The 20,753-nt window shown below is 42.6% G+C and overlaps 1 protein-coding gene across 1 annotated transcript in view; it reads right to left on the bottom strand.

Annotated features, from left to right (window-relative positions):
* HABP4 (hyaluronan binding protein 4) overlaps positions 1-20,753 on the bottom strand; it is a 43,928-nt gene that overhangs the window by 8,895 nt on the left and 14,280 nt on the right. Inside the window, exons 3-5 of the mRNA XM_024252703.3 lie at positions 17,409-17,570; positions 17,129-17,197; positions 11,843-11,926 (exon numbers count right to left, since the gene is read on the bottom strand). Coding sequence (XP_024108471.3) covers positions 11,843-11,926; positions 17,129-17,197; positions 17,409-17,570 — 315 coding nt within the window. The remainder of the gene's footprint in view (positions 1-11,842; positions 11,927-17,128; positions 17,198-17,408; positions 17,571-20,753) is intronic.

Raw genomic sequence — 20,753 nt, 5'->3', positions numbered from 1 at the left:
GTGTTCACTGCAGCGCTATTCATAATAGCCAAAAAGTGGACACAACCTAAATGTCTATTAACTAATGAGTGGATAAACCAAATATGGCACATTTTTTGGAATATTATCTGGCAATAAAAAGAAACAAAGTATTTAATACACATTACGACATGAACAAACCTTGAAAAAATGATGCAAGTGAAATAAACCAGGCAGAAAAGACTTCTGTGTATGATTCCATTTACATGAAATATTCAGAGGAGCCAGATTCACACAGACAGGAAGCAGATCAGTGGTGGCCAGGGCTGCAGGGAGGGAGGATAGGGAGTGACTGCTGAATGGGCATGAGGTTTCCTTTTGGGATGATAACAACCTTCTGGAGCCAGATCATGGTGATGGTTGCATAACACTCTGGATGTACTAAATGCCACTGAATTGTACACTTTAAAAGGATTAAAATTGTAGATTTGAAAATCATCACAAAAATACACACAAAAAAAGAAAAAAAGAAATGAAGACTGGCACATGCTACAACATGAATGAAGCTGAAAACTTGATGCTAATAGTTAAAATAAGCCAGGTGCAAAAGGAACATTGAACGATTCCACTTAGATGAGGCACCTAGAATAGGCAAATTCATAAGCACGAGTAAAACAGAGATTAACTACATACTGAGGGGAAATGAGGAGTTAGTGTTAAATAGATATAGAGTTTCTGTTTGTGATGAAAAAGTTCTACAAGGCCGGGCACAGTGGCTCAAGCCTGTAATCCTAGCACTTTGGGAGGCTAAGGCAGGCGGATCATGAGGTCAGGAGTTCGAGACCAGCCTGGCCAATATGCTGAAACCCCCGTCTCTACTAAAAAATACCAAAAAAATTAGCCGGGCGTGGTGGCACGTGCCTGTAGTCCCAGCTACTCAGGAGGCTGAGGCAGGAGAATCGCTTGAACCCGGGAGGCGGAGGTTGCAGTGAGCCGAGATCACACCACTGCACTCCAGCCTGGACAACAGAGATTCCGTCTCAAAAAAAAAAAAAAAAAAGTTCTAGAGATGGATGGTGGTGATGGTTACACACAATGCGAATGTTACTGATGCCACTAAATTGTATATATTAAAATGGTAAAAATGGCAATTTTTATGTTATGTTTACTGCAATTTAAAAAAATTAATAATGTAACATACCCCAAACCATCCATCCATGCATTCAGTCGTTTACTCATTTATTTGTTTGATACAGGCTGGGTTTCACTCTGTTGGCCAGGCATGATGATGGCTCACCATACCTTCAACCTCCTGAGCCCAAGGATCCTCCCACCTCAGCTTCCTGAGAGTAGCTGGGACTACAGGCATGAGCCATTAGGCCCAGCTAATTTTTACAACAATTTTGTAGAGACGGGGTCTCTCCATGTAGCCCATGCTGGTCTTGAACTCCTGGCCTCAAGCTATCCTCCTGCCTCTGCATCCCAAAGTGTTGGGATTACAGGTCTGAACCACCGCACCTGGCCTATATACTTAGAGATTTGAGTGCTATAGTACGAGAATTATATCTCAAAAGTGTTTAAAGGGAAAAAACAGGCCGGGCACGGTGGCTCCCGCCTATAATCCCAGCACTTTGGGAGGCCGAGGCAGGTGGATCATGAGGTCAGGTGTTCAAGACCAGCCTGACCAACATGGTGAAACTCCGTCTCTACTAAAAATACAAAAATTAGCTGGGTGTGGTGGCACACGCCTGTAATCCCTGTAATCCCAGCTACTCAGGAGGCTGAGGCAGGAGAATTGATTGAACCCGGGAGGCGGAGGTTGCAGTGAGCCAAGATGGCACCACTGCACTCCAGCCTGGGCGACAGAATGAGACTCTGTCTCCAAAACAAAACAAAACAAAACAAAACAAAAAAGTAGGTGGGGAGTGGGGAATCAAATCTGTATCTTCACAAGAGCTGATGTAATTTAAGGTTCTATTATAGAAATACACAGATCAATGTTATGAAAAATACAAGCAAAATCAGTAGAGAAACCTAAACACAGAGCATCCAAAATAGACAAATTTGCAGTGACTGTACAATACCAAGCTGATGGTAGAAAAAACATCAAAGCAAAGGTAACATGAAGGAATATGAAGGAACTTTCTGGCGTGATTGGTAATGTTCTGTATATCGACAGGAGTTTGGATTCCACAAGTACATGCATTTGTCAAAACAGTGAATGTACACTTAAGATTTATACGTTTCACAGTATATACATTTTATATCAGAAGAAAAAACTGTAAAATATTAATTCTATTTAGTGATATGCATGTTGAACTATTTAGGGGGAAGTGTATAGATGTCTACAATTTATTATGAAATGTGTCAAAAAACATGGATTTAATGACGAATACTTACGTAAAATGAATATATAAGATATAAATGGTAGCATTTAGGTAGTGGTAAGTATAGATGTTCGCTATAAAATTCTTTAAACTTTGCTGTGTTTTGAAATTTTCACAATAAAATGCTGGAAAAATACCAATATCAAAATATAGATCTCAAATATATATTGGCAAAAATATTAAAAGATAGTAAGACATTGGAACAGCAAATTAATGGAAATAACCCAAACCTATCTAGAAAAGAACTTGGTGAAAAAACTATAGTATAGCAGCTAAAAAAGGAATGAGGACTATCTGTATATACTGCTATGAAGCACCTTCCAGAGTGAATGAGAAAAAAGCAAGGAGGGGTGTACAGTACCTTGGAGAGCCACACAAATACATATGCATAGCACAGACAGAGATAGATAGTTTTTTTGTTTTGTTTTGAGACAGGGTCTCACTCTGTTACCCAGGCTGGAGTGTGGTGGTATGATCTCTGCTCACTGCAACCTCCACCTCCTGGGCTCAAGGGATCCTCTCACTTCAGCCTCCAGAGTAGCTGGGACTACAGGCATGCACCACCATACCCGGCTAATTTTTGTATTTTTTGTAGAGACTGGGTGGGGGAGGGTCTCACTTGTTGCCTAGGCTGGTCTCAAACTCCTAGGCTCAAGCAATCCACCCACCTTGGCCTCCCACAGTGCTGGGATTACAGGCATGAGCCACCGCACCCGGCCAGCATTTTTTTAAAATTGGAATATAAGCCAGGAAAAGAACAAGGATAAAAGCTATTTGAAAAGACCATGTTTTGGCTGGGCACGGTGGCTCATATCTGTAAACCCAGCACTTTGGGAGGCTGAGGCCAGCTGATCACCTGAGGTCAGGAGTTCGACACAGGCCTGGCCAACATGGTGAAATCCCGTCTCTCCTAAAAATACAAAAATTAGCTGGGCATGGTGGCAGCCACCTGTAATCCCAGCTACTCGGGAGGCTGAGGCAGGAGAATCGCTTTGAAACCGGGAGGCGGAGGTTGCAGTGAACTGAGATCGCATCACTGCACTCCAGCCTGGGCAAGAGTGAAACTCCATCTCAAAAAGAAAAAAAAAAAATCATGTTTTTCAGACTGAACTTTGGAAACATGTAAATATTTTACATAATTATAAAACAGATTTAAATTAAAATTCAATCTCTAAAATTTGAAAGTAAAATGAATCAAAGTAACCTAAATGTTTATGAAACTGGTGATATAACCATCAAGAGAAACTATTTCAAATGATTTTGAAATACAAATTTGATTACTCATCTCCCTCCTCGACATAACTTTTCAGTAACTGTGTTACTGAAGGTAATGTTGGTAATGCTGTGACTGTTCTATGTGCAACAAATGATTAAAAGCACAATGTTACTCAGAACTAGAATTTTCAGTATGTAAGAAAAGGAGAAATAAGCAGTCTAGGTAAAAATCCCGTTATCGTAATTTTGAATTGGAAATATTGAATGAACTCATATTTTATCTTATAATGTGTGTGTGTGTCTATTTCCCATCTCTGTCCACCCAAATGCCCTGGAAACAATCAAGTCCCTGGTGGCAGTGGTTCTTTATCAAAGCAGCTTTACTAAAGAATACAGATGGGAAATACCACGCAAAAAAGGCTCAACGTTATTAGTCATTAGGGAAATGCAAATTAAAACCACAATGAAGCTAGACACGGTGGCCCACATCTGTAATTTCAGCACTCCAGGAGGCCGAGGCGGCACTTGAGGCCAAGAGTTGGAGACCAGCCTGGGTACCAAAGCGAGACCCCATCTCTACAAAAAAGTAAAAAACAAGCTGGGCATCAGGAGGCTGAGGTGGGAGGATCATTTGAGACCAGGAGTTCGAAGTTATAGTGAGCTATGATCACACCACTGTACTCTAGCCTGGGTGACAGAGCAAGATCTTGTCTCTAAAAAAAGAAAAAAACGATGACAACAGAAACCCATAATGAGATATGTACCTATTAAAATGACTGAAAGTTGTAAAAACTGACCATAGCAAGTTCTGGCAAGGATGTAGGAGAAGTAAACTCTCACTTACTGTTGGTGAGAAAATAACAACGGCACAACCCTGTTGGAAAAGAGTTCAGCTGCTTCTTACAAAGTGAAATATATGCATACCATTTGGTCCAACCATTCCACTCCTAGGTATTTACCCAGGAGAAATGAAAGTGTATATCCATATAAACACTTGTATATTAAAATGTTCAGGCCGGGCACAGTGGCTCACGCCTGTAATCCCAGCACTTTGGGAGGCCGAGGAGGGCAAATCACAAGGTCAGGAGTTCGAGACCAGCCTGGCCAACATGGTGAAACCCCGTCTCTACTAAAAATACAAAAATTAGCTGGGTGTAGTGGTGGGCGCCTGTAATCCCAGCTACTAGGGAGGCTGAGGCAAGAGAATCGCTTGAACCTGGGAGGCGGAGGTTGCAGTGAGCCGAGATTGTACCACTGCACGCTAGCCTGGGTGACAGAGTGAGACTCTGTCTCAAAGAAAAAAAAAATGTTCACAGCAGCTTTATAGCAAAAACTGGAAACCACCCAGTGATCACCACCAGGTAAACAGATAAATGGTGGTCCACCTGTATAACAGACTACTACTCTGCAATGAAAAGGAATGAATGGATACAAATCACACAGTAAGTATGCTCGGAGAAAGAACACAGACTAAAGAAGAATACAAGCTGCACGATTCCATTCACATAAAATTATAGCAACTGCAAACTAATCTGTAGTGACAGAAAGTAGATCACTGGCTGCCGGGGGGAAATGGGGCAAGAGAGAGGGCCTACAAAGGAACGCTAGGAAACTTTGTGGGGCGATGGCTATGCTCATTCATGATTTTGCTCATGGTGATAGTTTCACAAGTGTACAAATATATCAAAGCTTGTAAAACTGTACATGCTAAATATGTGCCATTTATTGGGTATGAATTATATCTCAAAGCTGTTTTAAAAACAGACATGAGTCTAACCAATTGACATGTATATTTCAATATTATTTCAAACAAATAAATTATCTTTTTAAAAAGTTTTGAGACAATCAGGGAAACTGAAGAAGTGTCTTGGTATTAATGATATCAAGGATATTAAAAAATTTTTAATGGAGTAATGGTATGCCAGTTATGTTATTAAAAAAGAGTAGCAGGTGTAAAACTGTGAAACATTTATGAGTGGCATATGATACCCTGGGGGAGGCAGAAGTTGGTAGAAATATGCAAGAAACAGGAATGGCCGTGATTTGGTAACAGTTTTAAGCTGAACAACTTACTTACAAGTTCTTTATACTACTTAATTTGTATAATTTTCCATAATATAAAATTTTAATACAAGCTAAAAATAAAGAAATATTAAGGAATCATAAATTTTCTTTAGCCTATTTGTGACAGAATTTTAAAAATCAACAGAACTGAATGCTATAAATTTGGTAATTCTTTCATACTTAAGACGACCTAATACAAGTTTATAAATTCCAGAAAATTCAATTCTAGAAAGAATAGATTTTACATTAAGGCCACAGAAGTACTTGTTATTAACAGAGTTTGTTTGTTTGCTTAAAGGACATCATATCTATACAAAGAACTAGATCAAAAAAGGACGAGGTATATATGAAATGCAAGCTTGAAACTGTGTATAGATACATAAAGTAAAGCATATAGTGTAATTCAGATTAGTTACAAGTTACAGCCTCCTTCAGCAGTATCAGCCTGAAGCTGTTGACTGGAATGCACCTCATTCAAGAATAGAGGCACGGATGCCCCATATCCCTCCCTGCTTATCAGCTGCAGTTTCAACAAGCCACGCTGAAAGCAGCATAGTATCACCAAGGACAGGCTCCTTAACCTTATTCCCTACCCACTAAAAGTTATTAGCCAACACACACCATGACAATCCTGTGACACATACCCCATTTCCCATTTGATTGGTTCTGAGTACAGTTTAACTGGCAGTTTTAGCAATGACTAAATATTCAACATGAAGAGATGTATCCTTCGATTCTAGGAAGGACTCATGCAAGTATATTTCTAACAACTGAGAGCCTCATAACTGCTATTGCTTTAACACCCCCATTTTTGAGTAATTCAAAGACCTTCACAATCCTTGGTTTATTATAAAAAACTTTTGGGAGGGAATTTTCCATCAAAATGACTTATGGATATAAGGTGGTCAAATCTATGGTAATGTGAATAATGCTATATACAAATTTGATAGTTATATATTTGTTTCTAAACATGTGAAATTATAGAAATCATACTACTTTAACCACAGTTCCCTTTATTTAGAAATGAATGAGACTAGCTAACACTGTATGCTTACCATGTGCCAGATGCTATTCAAAATGCTTTATATTATTTTGTGATATCGACAGTTAGATATAATTAATATCCCATTTTACAGATAAGAATATCGAGGCAGAGAGAGGTCACATAGCGAGCAAATAAATAGAAGAGGCAAGTTCCAATCCTGTCATTGCGTTTCCAAAGCCCACACTCAAGCTCTGTGCTCCACTGAGATTCAGGGAATAAGGGGGCAGAGAAATATACCTAGATGGAAAACCGTCATGATATGCGCAGAGGAAAGATACAAAACATCAATTCAAATGTCCACATTTCCATTCATGCAATACCTTTTCACCTGAATATATGAAAGAGTGCAGTGAATCAAAGAAAGTAGGTTCCAGAAATAAAGCTTTACTAATCCGATATTTAACCGGGACAAGTGAATTTAACCTAAAACATAAGAAAATCTTCATTGTTTAAGCAAATACACTAGGAAACCAATTACAATAAAAATAATTTATTGCAGATAGTTTGTATTACTGCTTCCTCACAGTTTCTTTTAATAAAGTATTTTTCAGGAAGAATGCAAGTTGATGCTCCATATTCCTGAGTAGGGAAACGCTCAAGAGATCCCAGTAGCTCTTACCTTCCAGGGCCAACATCTTTTCCCCTCTCCTGAGTTACCAGCAGGTGTTCTGAACAGCACTTTTGCTATTCCTACCACTCACTAGAGGAGCATGAATGCCTATGCATCTGCCTGGTTCAAATTCTGGCTCTGCACATGAGCCAGGTGACCTTAGGCAGGTATTGAACCTCTGTCCCAGTGTGAGAATAGCAGTAGCTCCTCCTTCATGGAGTGGCAAAGAACTGAATGCATTAAGACATGGTAGCATTTACAGCAGTTCTTGGCACACAGCAAATGCTCTAAAAATGTTAGAGTTATTCTTTTTCTTCTTCTTCTTTTTTTTTTTTTTGTTGAGACAGAGTCTCGCTCTGTTGCCCAGGCTGGAGTGCAGTGGCACAATCTCGGCTCACTGCAAGCTCCACCTCCTGGGTTCACACCATTCTCCTGCTTCAGCCTCCTGAATAGCTGGGACTACAGGTGCCCGCTACCATGCCCAGCTAATTTTTTGTATTTTCAGTAAAGACTGGGTTTCACCGTGTTAGCCAGGATGGTCTTGATCTCCTGACCTTGTGATCCGCCCGCCTTGGCCTCCCAAAGTGCTGGGATTACAGGTGTGAGCCACCGCGCCTGGCCAATGTTAGAGTTATTCTTAAAACAAAATACAAGGAGTCGTCACAGGTATCGTTGGACACTAGAACACCATGCAACAAGGAACAGTTTATACTTCTGTAATGAAAGGAAGAAGATGGAAGGATGGAAGGGCATTGCACATATAATTATCAGTAAAATTTGTCCTATTTGAGGAAAATGGAAGTGCACTTTGGGTTGTGTGTTTGAACATAAGTGAGAGTACATTAGATTCATCTATCAAGACATTGTAGAACTGAGAGGTACACTGAATGTACATTCAGGCTAAATGCCAGAAGCCAGAGTGCAAAATCAACATTCAAACACGGCTGAGACCAGAGAGCATGGCTATCACTCAACATATTTCTCGGATACCAGCCCAACTTTTAGAGTATCAAAAAATTATAATTGTATTATTAGAAATTTTAGTAATAATGTTAAAATTTGACAAGGCAGTGCAGAAAAAAGAATCTCTCAGCACGGTCACTCAATACCTGCATTGCACTTGCAATTCCAAATAGATGCTCACTTTCCCCCCAGGTCAGCAGAAAAGAGAGAGAGATTTTCCAGCTAGCTCTCCTGGGATATTGCAGACAGACATTCAACAAGCTTTCTTTTCTTTCACAGTGACTAAATATTTTTGTCTAATATTATGAATGCTAGAGTATCTCAATCAATTCTATAGATTAGAACAATACTATAATTTACTCTCTATTATTCTGCCTTATATTACCTGAATTTGTATAAATGTTTATTGGCTCAAAAAGGATATAATGTTCTCCTGGAGGTATCCAGTTAACTTTCTCAACATTCATATAAACTGTTAATCTAGTTCCTTAGTTAGCTCACTGTCTAAATATTCATATTAACTGTTAATCCTATTTATTTAATGAAACACATTTCTTGTTTTGAATAATACATTGAAATTGTTTTGAATACAGCTTTCACAATCATCAATCACTGTGGCCTTTCACTCTTGAAGTAAGTAACAATAATAAGAGCAGATACCGATAAAGCACTAGCTACATGCCAGGCACCACTCTAGGACACCGACACGAACGCACACACACACACAAAATCTTTACAAGAACCCTATAATGTAGGTATGTTATTATTCCCATTTTACAGGTGAACAAAACTGAGCCACTGAAAAAGAAATTAAATAACTTGCCCAACTAGTAAGTGGCAGAGCTGGGATTTCAACTCATCACACTGGTTCAATGTCTGTGCTCTTAACCACTAGACACCTGCCTTTTGGCAGCTGAAGGATGAGTAAGAGACAGATAGGCGAAGAGTAAAGGGGGTTTGGGAAAACAAAGAAACACCTGTGAAAGCTGTATGGCAAGTGTGAGGGCAGGGGCGGGATAAAAGTACGTTTGAGAACATGAAATAAAGGCCTCATAGTGAACCCAGAGAAGGCACAGGAATGTCTGAACTTGAGGGTTTTGCAGGGGCCAGACCACACAGGACTCTGCAGGTCAGAACAGGGGACAGGAAAAGGACAGGAAGACATTGGACAGTCTTAAGCAAGGGGTGGGGGCATGACAATCAGAATGCGGTGTGAACACCACCTTGGCATACAAGGTGAGGATGCAGGGAGCCCTGTGAGGGGCTCCAGCGGTGGTCCAGGTAACAATGGCTTAGACGATGCTGGTGAGTGGTGATGCTCGGTATTTAGGGGTACAATCACCAGAGCAGAGGGAAGGACTGGGTTTTGGAAAGAAGAGGGTCAAGAAGACAGAAGTTCCAAGGATGACTCGTAGGTTTCTGGTTTGTACAGTTGGATGGAAACACCGAGTGAGGACCAGAGGTGTGGGGAGGAGTCAGCTCAGTCTCGGTCAGGCTGGGCATAGGAGCATCTGGGATGTCCCAGGGAAAGTGTCCAGTAGGCAGATGGAACCACAGGCCTGGAGCCCACATTGAAGGTTAGAGCCAGACATACATATTCCAGAGTTAGTGTGTAAGCCACAGAAGTGCATAAGATCCTATAAAGAAACTCTATAGAAACAGAAGGCCTAAGGCAGGCCCTGAAGAACTTAACATTTTAAAAGACCCGAAAGACAAGGATGAGCCTGCAAAGGAGATGCTGAGAGGCAGAAGGAAAAGAAGAGTAGAGTGATCACAGAAACCAACAGGAGAGCACGTTTACGAAGAAATCAATAAAGTCAAATGCTTCTGAGAGGTCAAGAAAGACGCAGACTGCAGCATCCATTAGATCTGGAGACATGGTGACTGTTTCAGAAGGACAGTGAGGACAGAAGCCAGGCCTGGGCTAAAGGGAGGAATAAGTGGAGGGGAGGAAGTGAAGAAGAAGGCCACACACAACTCTGAAAGAGGCGGCTGACGGAGAATGTGGGGTCCAGAGGACACTTACGCAGGAGAGACTGAGCATGTTTAAATGCTGACTGGAAGACTAGGGTTGGGAGGAAGGAGATGAATATACCAAAAAAGGAAGGAGCTAACTAACAGTATGAAGTTTTCATGAAGTCAGTAGGAAAGATCCGAAGCGTGAAGAGGTCAGAGGGGGGATGGCACCCCGAGGGTTAGCACGAGGGAAGGAGCCCAGGAGGCGTGCAGGTGTAGCAGTCTTGTATCTTTGGCAGTGGGAGGATGATGAAGTTTCCACCTAATGGATCATAATTACTCTGTGATATAGAAGGAAATGTTGCATCCAGAAAATGAAAGAGGACGATGGGGGAAGGGTACAGTGGGAGGCAGTGCCAGGGTTTTGAGGAGAAATTAAAACAGTCATTAGAGAAGGTGGGAGAAAGAGTGAACCCAAGAACCGGGGATCGCCAAGGCCTGGTTTCAGAATATCGGTGACCGGGAATTTACTGGGGTTCCAACCAGGCCCACGATGTGACTTGTAGTGCTCAGCTTGTGGGAACAGGCAGAGAGAAGGCAGATAGTGGAGTCACCCAGGAGGGGTTTTGCTAGCAAGTTACAGCAGCAGGTCCAAAGGGCCAGAGAGTTGAAGGCGCATGGGTATTTAAGAACTTGGAGGCCGGGCACAGTAGCTCACACCTGTAATCCCAGCACTTTGGGAGGCTGAGACGGGCGGATCACCTGAGGTTGGGAGTTCGAGACCAGCCTGATCAACATGGAGAAACCCCGTCTCTGCTAAAAATACAAAATTAGCCAGGCATGGTAGCACATGCCTGTAATCCCAGCTACTCAGGAGGCTGAGGAGGAGAATTGCTTGAATCTGGGAGGTGGAGGTTGCAGTGAGCCAAGATCGCGCCATTGCACTCCAGCCTGGGCAATAAGAGCGAAACTCTGTCTCAAAAAAAAACCCCAGAAAAACAGAACTTGGAAGGGTGCTGGAGACGGAGCCAGGATCTAAGCTACATAATGAAAAGAGAGGGAGGGAGGACTGGGAAAGCAGTCCCTTGTGAGCAGAGGACAGAATGCCCAACTTTCACCCATTAATTATCATTGATATTCATTAGGTTGTTTGAACTAATTATTAATTAATTTGATCACCAGTCATTCATACATTAAGGTCAGCCCTCTGTGATAGGATAAGGGGTTGAGATTCCCAGTCTGTGAAGAGCTCTTAGAAATCATCAAGAAAGGCCAGGTGCGGTGGCTTACCTGTAATCCCAGCACTTTGGGAGGCTGAAGCGGATGGATCACTTGAGGTCAGGAGTTCGAGACCAGCCTGGCCGACATAGTGAAATGCCATCTCTACTAAAAATGCAAAAATTAGCTGGGTGTGGTGGCACATGCCTATTGTCCCAACTACTCAGGAGACTGAGACAGGAGAATCGCTTGAACCCAGAAGTAGAGGTTGCAGTGAGCCAAGATCATGCCATTGCACTCCAGCCTGGGTGACAAAGCAAGTTCCATCTCAAAAAAAAAAAAAAAAAAAAAAAAAAAAAAAAAAGAAAAACGAAATAATTAAGAAGAGAACCACCACCACAATGGGGAATGAACGAAATGCCCTACTTGGCTGGAGACTCCTCTTCCGGGGCGCCCTGGGACTCCTCCACCACTGTGGGTTCCTCCATCGGTGCAGTCGGCTCCACATCACTGAAAAACAGCAAGACCCTCTCTAGTCATACAAATACGTTCACACCAATGCCTTCGTATGTTTAAGATGGAGAAAACATTGTTTTTTTGGTTTTCTGGTGTTTTTTTTTTTTTTTGAGACTGAGTCTCACTCTGTCGCCCAGGCTGGAGTGCAGTGGTGCAATCTCGGATCACTGCAACCTCCCTCCCAGGTTTAAGTGATTCTCCTCCCTCAGCCTCCTGAGTAACTGGCATCCACCACCACGCCCAGCTAATTTTTTTTGTATTTTTGGTAGAGACAGGGTTTCACCATGTTGGTCAGGCTGGTTTTGAACTCCTGACCTCCCACCCTGACTTCCCAAAGTGCTGGGGTTACAGTTATGAGCCGCCGTGCCTGGCCTATTGAGGGTTTTAAAGTGCATTTTTTTAAAAAAGTAACCACAAATTGAACTACAATAACAGAAAAGACTTTTTCAATTTAAATAATTATTAAATTCTCAACTCCAACCTACTGTAATCAATTCTTTAAAAACTCACTCTTTCTAAAACAAAACTTGAATAATTAACTTTTGTTTTTTAAAATGAAGGTTCCAGGCCGGTGGGGTGGCTCACGCCTGTGATCCTAGCACTTTGGGAGGCCAAGGAGAGTGGATCACTTGAGGCCAGGAGTTTGAGACCAGACTGGCCAACATGGTGAAACCCTGTCTCTACTAAAAATACAAAAATTAGCTGGGCGTGGTGGCTGGAGTGTGGTGGCACTATCACAGCTCACTGTAGTCTCGACCTCCCGGGCTCAAGAGAACTTCCCACCTCAGCCTCTGGAGTAGCTGGGACTACAGGCGCACACCACCATGCCCGGCTAATATTTTGTATTTTTTGTAGAGATGGGATTTCACTTTGTTCCTCAGGCTGGTCTTGAACTCCTGGGCTCAAATGATCCACCTGCCTCAGCCTCCCTAAGTGCTAGGATAATAGGCATGAATCACAAAAAACTGAGTATTTCTTAAACTTCAGCAATTAGCTGATTTTACAGAAAAGAAAAATCATAGTTGTCCTCCTATGTTGACCTAAATTATTTTATAAATGAATATAAAATATTGTGCCTACAGCTATCATAGAACTGTATGATCAAAACTGAAAGACAATTAAGTTTCAAAATTAGCAGCAATTAATTTGGCAGGTTCTGCTATTTTGTTGAAAGTAAATCATCCGGGCACGGTGGCTCACGCCTGTAATCTCAGCACTTTGGGAGGCCGAGGCAGGTGGATCACGAGGTCAGATTGAGACCACCCTGGCCAATATGGTGAAACACCGTCTCTACCAAAAATACAAAAATTAGGTGAGCGTGGTGGCGGGTGCCTGTAGTCCCAGCTACTTGGGAGGCTGAGGCGGGACAATCACTTGAACCCGGGAGGCGGAGGTTGCAGTGAGCGAAGATCATGCCACTGCACTCCAGCCTGGAGACTCTGTCTAAAAAAAAAAGAAAAAAAGGTAAATAATCAATGTTGGCTTTATCAGAAGAAAGATATAACCCCAGGGTCCATGTCTATATTTTGACTTCAGTAGTACTAGTGCAGAAAATGCCTATTTGTGCACATATGTTCCATAAAATGATGTTACACACTTCAAGGCTTTGTTACCTAGTTCAAATTTAATCAGACCTCACACTTAATCAAATCTCTGACAACAACAGATTTTCATCACATTTTGCTTTGAGAACAAATAAAACTGTCTTGCTCTTCACAATAAAAGTTGAAAGGCAGCATTATTGAAAACTGCGTTCATGGGTGTCTACTCCAATTTTAATAAGAAAATAATATCTGATACATTTTTTAAATTATTGCAAATGGAAAAATTCTATTTCAGCACAGATGAATAGAAAAAATTCTATTTTACTGCTGTCAAACTGTTGAAGAAAAGCAGTATTACTTAAATGGCTCAGTCATACCAGTTTGAAGGCACTTTGTCCTTAAATCCAGTTATTGCTGTCAGCGTCTTCAAATAGGAATACTCAACTACAGCAAAGCCCTTACACCTTTAACACACTGGGAAGCACTTGGGCTTTGCCAGCCACAAACACATTACTTACTGTGTTAGGCTCACCTCCACTTTCTTCCCACTAATCAAAAGTAGCACATAACTCCTTCGCATACATCATTTTCATGACCTCAAACCGATTTACTAAGAAATAAATTTCTTACTTTATTAAGAAATGTATGAAGTATATGTATGCATAAATAAAATTTATCTCTATTTATTAATTAAGAAATTAGTCTTACTCTAAGAAAAGCTTTCCACTACAAATTATAACCACCTAAGAGCTTTGACTAGCTGGGTGTGGTGGCTCACGCCTGCAGTCTTAGCTCTTTGGGAGCCAAGGCAGGTGAACTGCTTGAGCCCAGAAGTTTGACACCAGCCTGCGAAACATGGCAGACCTGCATCTCTACTAAAAATACAAAAAAGGCCAGGCACAGTGGCTCACGTCTGTTATCCCAGCACTTTGGGAGGCCGAGGCGAGCGGATCATGAGGTCAGGAGATTGACATCATCCTGGCTAACAGGGTGAAAACCCATCTCTACTAAATATACAAAAAAAATTAGCTGGGCGTGGTTGCATGCGCCTGTAGTCCCAGCTACAGGGGAAGCTGAGGCAGGAGGATCGCTTGAACCCGGGAGGGAGAGGTTGCAGTGAGCAGAGATCATGCCACTGCACTCCAGCCTGGGCAACAGAGTGAGACTCTGTCTCAAAAAAAAAAAAAAATGCTGGGTGTGGTGGGTGTGGTGGCATGCGCCTGTAGTCCTAGCTACTCGGGAAGCTGAGGTGGAAGGATCAACTGAGCCCAGGGTTTCAAGGTTATGGTAAGCCAAGATTGAGCCACCATACTCCAGCGTGGGCAACAGAGTCAGACCCTGTCTTAGACAGAGAGAGAAGAAAAAAAAAAGAGCTTTGACTTTGTAACTCACAAACCAATCCAAAATGAGTGCCATGGGGCACATGTCATTTTAACACTGAGACATGCCAGCCTACCAGGGCCACAAGTGGTCACCTCTTAACATTACAAGGCCAAGGCTGGCCCTCCAGGAAAAGTAACCACTTAGAGCCAAAATGATTTTAAGTTCAAAGGCAAACTGAAATGAAGTGGTAGTATTAGATAAGGTGGTAAATCAGATGATTAAGAAAGAAGGTGCCCAAGCTGGGCACGGTAGCTCACGCCTGTAATTCCAGCACTTTGGGAGGCCAAGGCAGGTGGATCACCTGAGGTCAGGAGTTTGAGACCAGCCTGGCCAACATGCTGAAACCCCATCTCTACTAAAAATACAAAAATTAACCAGGCGTGGTGGCGGGCACCTGTAATCCCAGCTATTCAGAAAGCTAAGGCAAGAGAATTGCTTGAACCTGGGAGGTGGAAGTTGCAGTGAGCCGAGATCGCACCACTGCACTCCAGCCTGGGTGACAGAGTGAGACTCTGTCTCAAAAAAAAAAAAAAAAAAAAAAGAAAGAAAGAAAGAAAGAAAAAGAAAAAGAGAAAGAGAAAGAAAAAAAAAGGAAAGAAAGTGCCTATATTACTTTTTAAAATATATTATCAAAGTAAAATAAAACAAAATTAAAAGATCTGTCATCAAGATCCTATGCAACCTCAGATAGAGAAACACTCAACAAGTTTCTCTTCTTTTCAAGGAGAACACAAACGAGCAATGGTAGTAAATCTAACATTGTTACATTTGATATTAGTTTGTACATTTGTCTTTAAGGACAACAATTTAAGAAAAATAAGTCCATATAAAAAGCTTATATTCTGGCCAGGCACAGTGGCTCATGCCTATAATCGCAGCACTTTGGGAGGCCAAGGCAGGTGGATTACCTGAGGTCAGGAGTTCGAGACCAGCCTGACCAATGTGGTGAAACCCCGTCTTTACTAAAATTACAAAAATTAGCCAGGCATGGTGGCGTGCACCTGTAGTCCCACCTACCTGAGAGGCTGAGGCAGGAGAATCGCTTGAACCTGGGCGGTGGAGGTTGCAGTGAGCCGAGATCGTGCCATTGCACTCCAGCCTGGGTGACAGAGCAAGACTCCGTCTCAAAAAAAAAAAAAAAGCTTATATTCTTCAAAAGAAGAAAAGTGGAAGCCTGGATCCCGTCAAGCCTCTGCACTAGCGGGAAGCCTGCCCTGTAGCACTGCTCACGTTGCACTGCCTGCAGCACGCCCTACCTCTTCTTCTGCAGACACCAGGAAGGCATCATCCCTCCAGCTGTGAAATAAAACAGAGCAGAACCATGTATCCACTCTAACTAGCAGAAGAATTGGCACAGATCTAAGGCACCATGCAGCCTCAGAGAAATGTCCAACTTGAGCCTCAGGTGAAACCTGTCACTAAGCTTCAATCTACAAATGATTTTATGAAATAAAGATGTGTCAAGGATCCACACGAACTTTGAAAGGTATAAACATATAGAATATCCAGGAATTTAAAAAGCATTTTAGGCCAGATGTGGTAGCTCATGCCTGTAATCCTAGCACTTTGGGAGGCTGAGGCAAGAGGAGTTCGAGACCAGTGTGGGCAACATAGTGAGATCTTGTCTCCATTTTAAAAAATAACAAACAAAACAAAAAGCTTTTTTTGTTTTTTTTGAGATGCTGTGTCTTGCTCTGTCACTTGGACTGGACAGCAGTGGCACCATCTCGGCTCACTGCAACCTCTGCCTCCCAGGTTCACACAATTCTTCTGCCTCAGCCTCCTGGGTAGCTGGGACTACAGGTGCCTGCCACCATGCTCTGCTAGGTTTTTTATTTTTAGTAGAAACGGGGTTTCACCATGTTGGCCAGGCTGGTCTCAAACTCCCAACCTCAAGTGATACGTCCACCTTGGCTTCCAAAGTACTGGGATTACAGGCGTGAGTCACCGTGTGCAGCCAACAAAAAGCATTTTGAGGTATGTGCAAATGTACAGTGCCATATGTTTGAGGCATCAGCAAATACATGGTCATCTGTCACAAATTTGTTTGGCTAAAGTAATAGAATTTTAAAAGCAGTTTAAATCTAACTGCAACATAGCAAACCTGTTTTAAAAACTTATCTCACGAAACAAAAGACTAAAATCAATCTCTACTTAGGGGCACACAAGTATAAAGCACAACACAGAAGACATCATTTTCAAGAAGAGCAAAGATCCAGAGATTTCCACTTAATTGCAGGTTCTCAGAGGGCACACACTTACACCGTACCTGGTATCTTTACCCGATCCCCAGGTCCGAACTCCACATCCACCCATGTTGTCTTCAGTTCTGACTGCTCTACGGAAAGAAAAAACAGTCCCTTAAACCAGAAGCTAGTCTCCAGTCAATCTCCAAATCAGAAAGAGTGGTTCATAAAAGTCCCAGGATCAGCTTCTCACAAGACTAACAGCACAGTACTATAAAGTTAACTAAATATTAACACATAATAGATTCATACCATGTGCTGCCACCATCTTAAAGTGAAAATAGCATTTACAAAGAAACTTACATTTTGTCATTCCCACCATATCTTTCAAATTCTCGCTTTCCTCTCTGGTCAAAAGCGTCAAAAACTCTGTTCCCGGGGCCACCTCTGCCTCTGCCGCGCATACCCCCTCTCGGGCCTCCACGTCCTCTCAACGGTCTGTCTCGATCAAACCTATCACCTGGTCTAGGAAGGAGTGGATATAATAAAAACTGGTAAATTAAAGGTCTAAGGTCTCTCCAGAAAAAAATTCTAAAAGAAAATCATGGTTATAGTATACTGGAAAGAATGGTGGCTTGAATCATAAATTAATAGTTAACCTTTAGTGAGCGCATACTATAGACTACATACCTGGCATTGTTCTGAGCACTTTACATATAGTAATTGGATTCTCACAAACAGATCTTTAATATACAATTATTGCCTATAGATGAAGAAACGGAAGCAGAGAGTAGGCTAAGTGGTGGGGCCAGTCCAGGAGAAGCAGGTGCTAGACAGGCATAGTACTAATCTGAATGGGGCCTTCCTCTCTCTGGAGCTAGTTTCCTTACTCAAAAAATGAGAATGTTAGATAAATAAATTCTAAGGTTCATTCCTGTTCTAATACCAAATCTTTAAATTTGGAATGTTTTGTATAAGAAAAATGGTTAAACTTCAAATTATGCCCCTTCCCAAATCTCCCTCCTAAACACACAACCAGCCGGTAACATTTGGAACTGTGAACACCTTAACCTGCCTTCTACCCCATTACTCCACATAAACGGCCAAGGGCAGCTGAAGACCTCTTTGTTAAGCCCAATAGCAACTTTTGTCTTCATGTCATTTGACCCCAGTGTCATATGACACTGCTGCCCACTAATCTTCCTGACTTTCTGGCTTCTCTTTTTCTGCCTGCCCTTAGAAAATTATTTTTGGAATAGATAATACCCAAACATGGTACAAAACTCACATTGTTCCTCAGCCACACAATTCCACTTCTCAGAGGCAGCCAATTCAAGATTCAGAGAAGGGGAAAGTTCTCCGCCTGCCTCTCATGCCTAAACATTTGTCTTGGTGCTCTACACGGATACCCATCTGTCCTTATCCTTGTGGGCACTCTCACTTTTCTTTTGTTTGTTTTATTAGAAGCTTACTTTAGATTTCTTTTTTTGAGGCAGAGCCTTGCTCTGTTGCCCAGGCTGGAGTTCAGTGGCAGGATCTCGGCTCATGCCACATCCACCTGGCACCCATGCTAATGCTAACTGGCCCTGTGTCTCTCATCTGATTGCAGGACATGAAGCCAGTTACTTCCTGGACATCTCCACCCGGACATCCCCAAGTCAGGCACATACATGCCCAATGCGGAGCCCTTATTCCTCCTGTGATCCCCAACTCACAATACGAGCGAGAGCCCAAGCCACTCCTCCCTCTTCTTCCTCTGCCACATCAGAGCCTGGACCCAGGACCTGATTGCCCACCCACTCCTCCCTGCACCGTTGCTGGGCACCATCACTCTTTCTGAGGACTTGTCTCTCCTTCACTAAGCTCTAAGCTCTTTTTCACCATTGTAACAATAGTTTAATAAGAGAAATGTTTTCTAATTTGGCAAGGCTTTTAAAAACATTTAAAATCACAAGAAATTACTTATTTAATAGAGGTCCTGGCATCAAGAAACCTAGTGGCATTAGTAGCTCAAACACCAGCACTAGAGGTATGTTACAATCTACTTTTATGGCTAAAAGTGTTACATTAAGAAGCCGCTATACAACAGTGGGTAAAAGTATACAAAACTCGCAATCTTCCTTACTCAAAAAATAAATACAGAAGTACTGATCATTAACGTTATGCCAGTCTCTTATAAGAAACACCAACCTAAATAAATTCTCCAAGTTGGCTTTTCTGTCTCCCACCTCCTGTAACCAAAACCTGATTCTAAACTATAGCAAATATCTAAAGCAAAACCTGATTCTAAACTACAGCAAATATCTAAAGCAGGCTGGGCTCGGTGGCTCACGCCTGTAATCCCAGCACTTTGGGAAGCCGAGACGGGCAGACCACTCGAGGTCAGGAGTTTGAGACCAGCCTGGCCAATATGGTGAGACCCCATCTCTACTAAAAATACAAAAATTAGCCGGCCGTTGTGGCGGATGCCTGTAATCTCAGCTACCTGGGGGACTGCAGCAGGAGAATCGCTTGAACCCAGGAGGCAGAGGTTGCAGTGAGCCGAGATGGCACCACTGCACTCCAGCCCGGGCAACAAAGTGAGACCTTGTCTTAAAAACAAAAACAAAAACAAAAACTAAAGCAGGCTAGGAGTGGTGGCTCACGCCTGTAATTCCAGCACTTTGGGAGGCCAACACAGTTGGATCGCTTGGGCCCAGGAGTTCGAGACTAGTTTGGGCAACATGGCAAAACCCCACCTCTACTAAAAAATATAAAAATTAGCCAGGCATAGTGGTGCATGCCTGGTAATCTCAGCTACTCAGGAGGCTGAGGTGGGAGGATTACTTGAGCCCAGGAGTGCAGTGAGCCGAGATCCTGCCACTGCACTCCAGCCTGGGAGACAGAGCAAGACCCTGCCTCAAAAAAAGAAATCTAAAGTACAGTTCTAAAACAAAAGAAAAGTAACAGTAATTTTTTTTTTCAGACAGTATCTCACTCTGTTGCCCAAGCTGGAGTGCAATGGCCCAATCACTGCTCACTGCAGCCTGGATCTCCCAAGCTCAAACAATCTTCCCATGTCAGTCCCTCAAGCAGCTGAGACTACAGGCATGTGCCACCACACTCGGCTAATTACCTTTTGTAGAGATGCAGGTTTCACCATGTCGCCCAGGTTGGTCTCAAATTACTGGGCTCAAGAGATCCGCCTACCTAGGCCTCCCAAAGTGCTAGGACTACGGGTATAAGCCACTGTGCCCAGCCAACAGTAAACTCTCTCTCTTTTTTTTTTTTTTTTTGAGACAGAGTCTTGTTCTGTCTCCCAGGCTGGAGTGAAGTGGTGCAATCTCAGCTCACTGCAGCCTCTGCCTCCCAGATCAAGTGATTCTCATGCTTCAGCCTCCTCAGTGATTGAGATCACAGCCGTGTGCCACCATGCCTGGCAAATTTTTTTTTTTTTTTTTAGAGACAGAGTCTCGCCTGTCACACAGGCTGGAGTGACGTGGCACAATCTTGGCTCACTGCAACCTCCACTTCCCAGGTTCAAGCGATTATCCTGCCTCAGCCTCCAGACTAGCTGGGATTACAGGCGTGTGCCACCACACCCAGCTAATTTTGTATCTTCAGTACAGATGTGGTTTCACCATGTTGGCCAGGCTGGAATCGAATTCCTGAGCTCAGGTGATCTGCCTGCCTCTGCCTCCCAAAGTGCTGGGATTTCAGGTGTGAGCC

This window comes from Pongo abelii, chromosome 13 (genome assembly GCF_028885655.2).
Source record: "Pongo abelii isolate AG06213 chromosome 13, NHGRI_mPonAbe1-v2.0_pri, whole genome shotgun sequence".
In the NCBI taxonomy this organism is placed as follows: Eukaryota; Metazoa; Chordata; class Mammalia; order Primates; family Hominidae; genus Pongo; species Pongo abelii.
The sequence above is the reverse complement of the archived record's forward strand: the minus strand, read 5'-3'. Positions and strand labels throughout refer to the sequence as shown.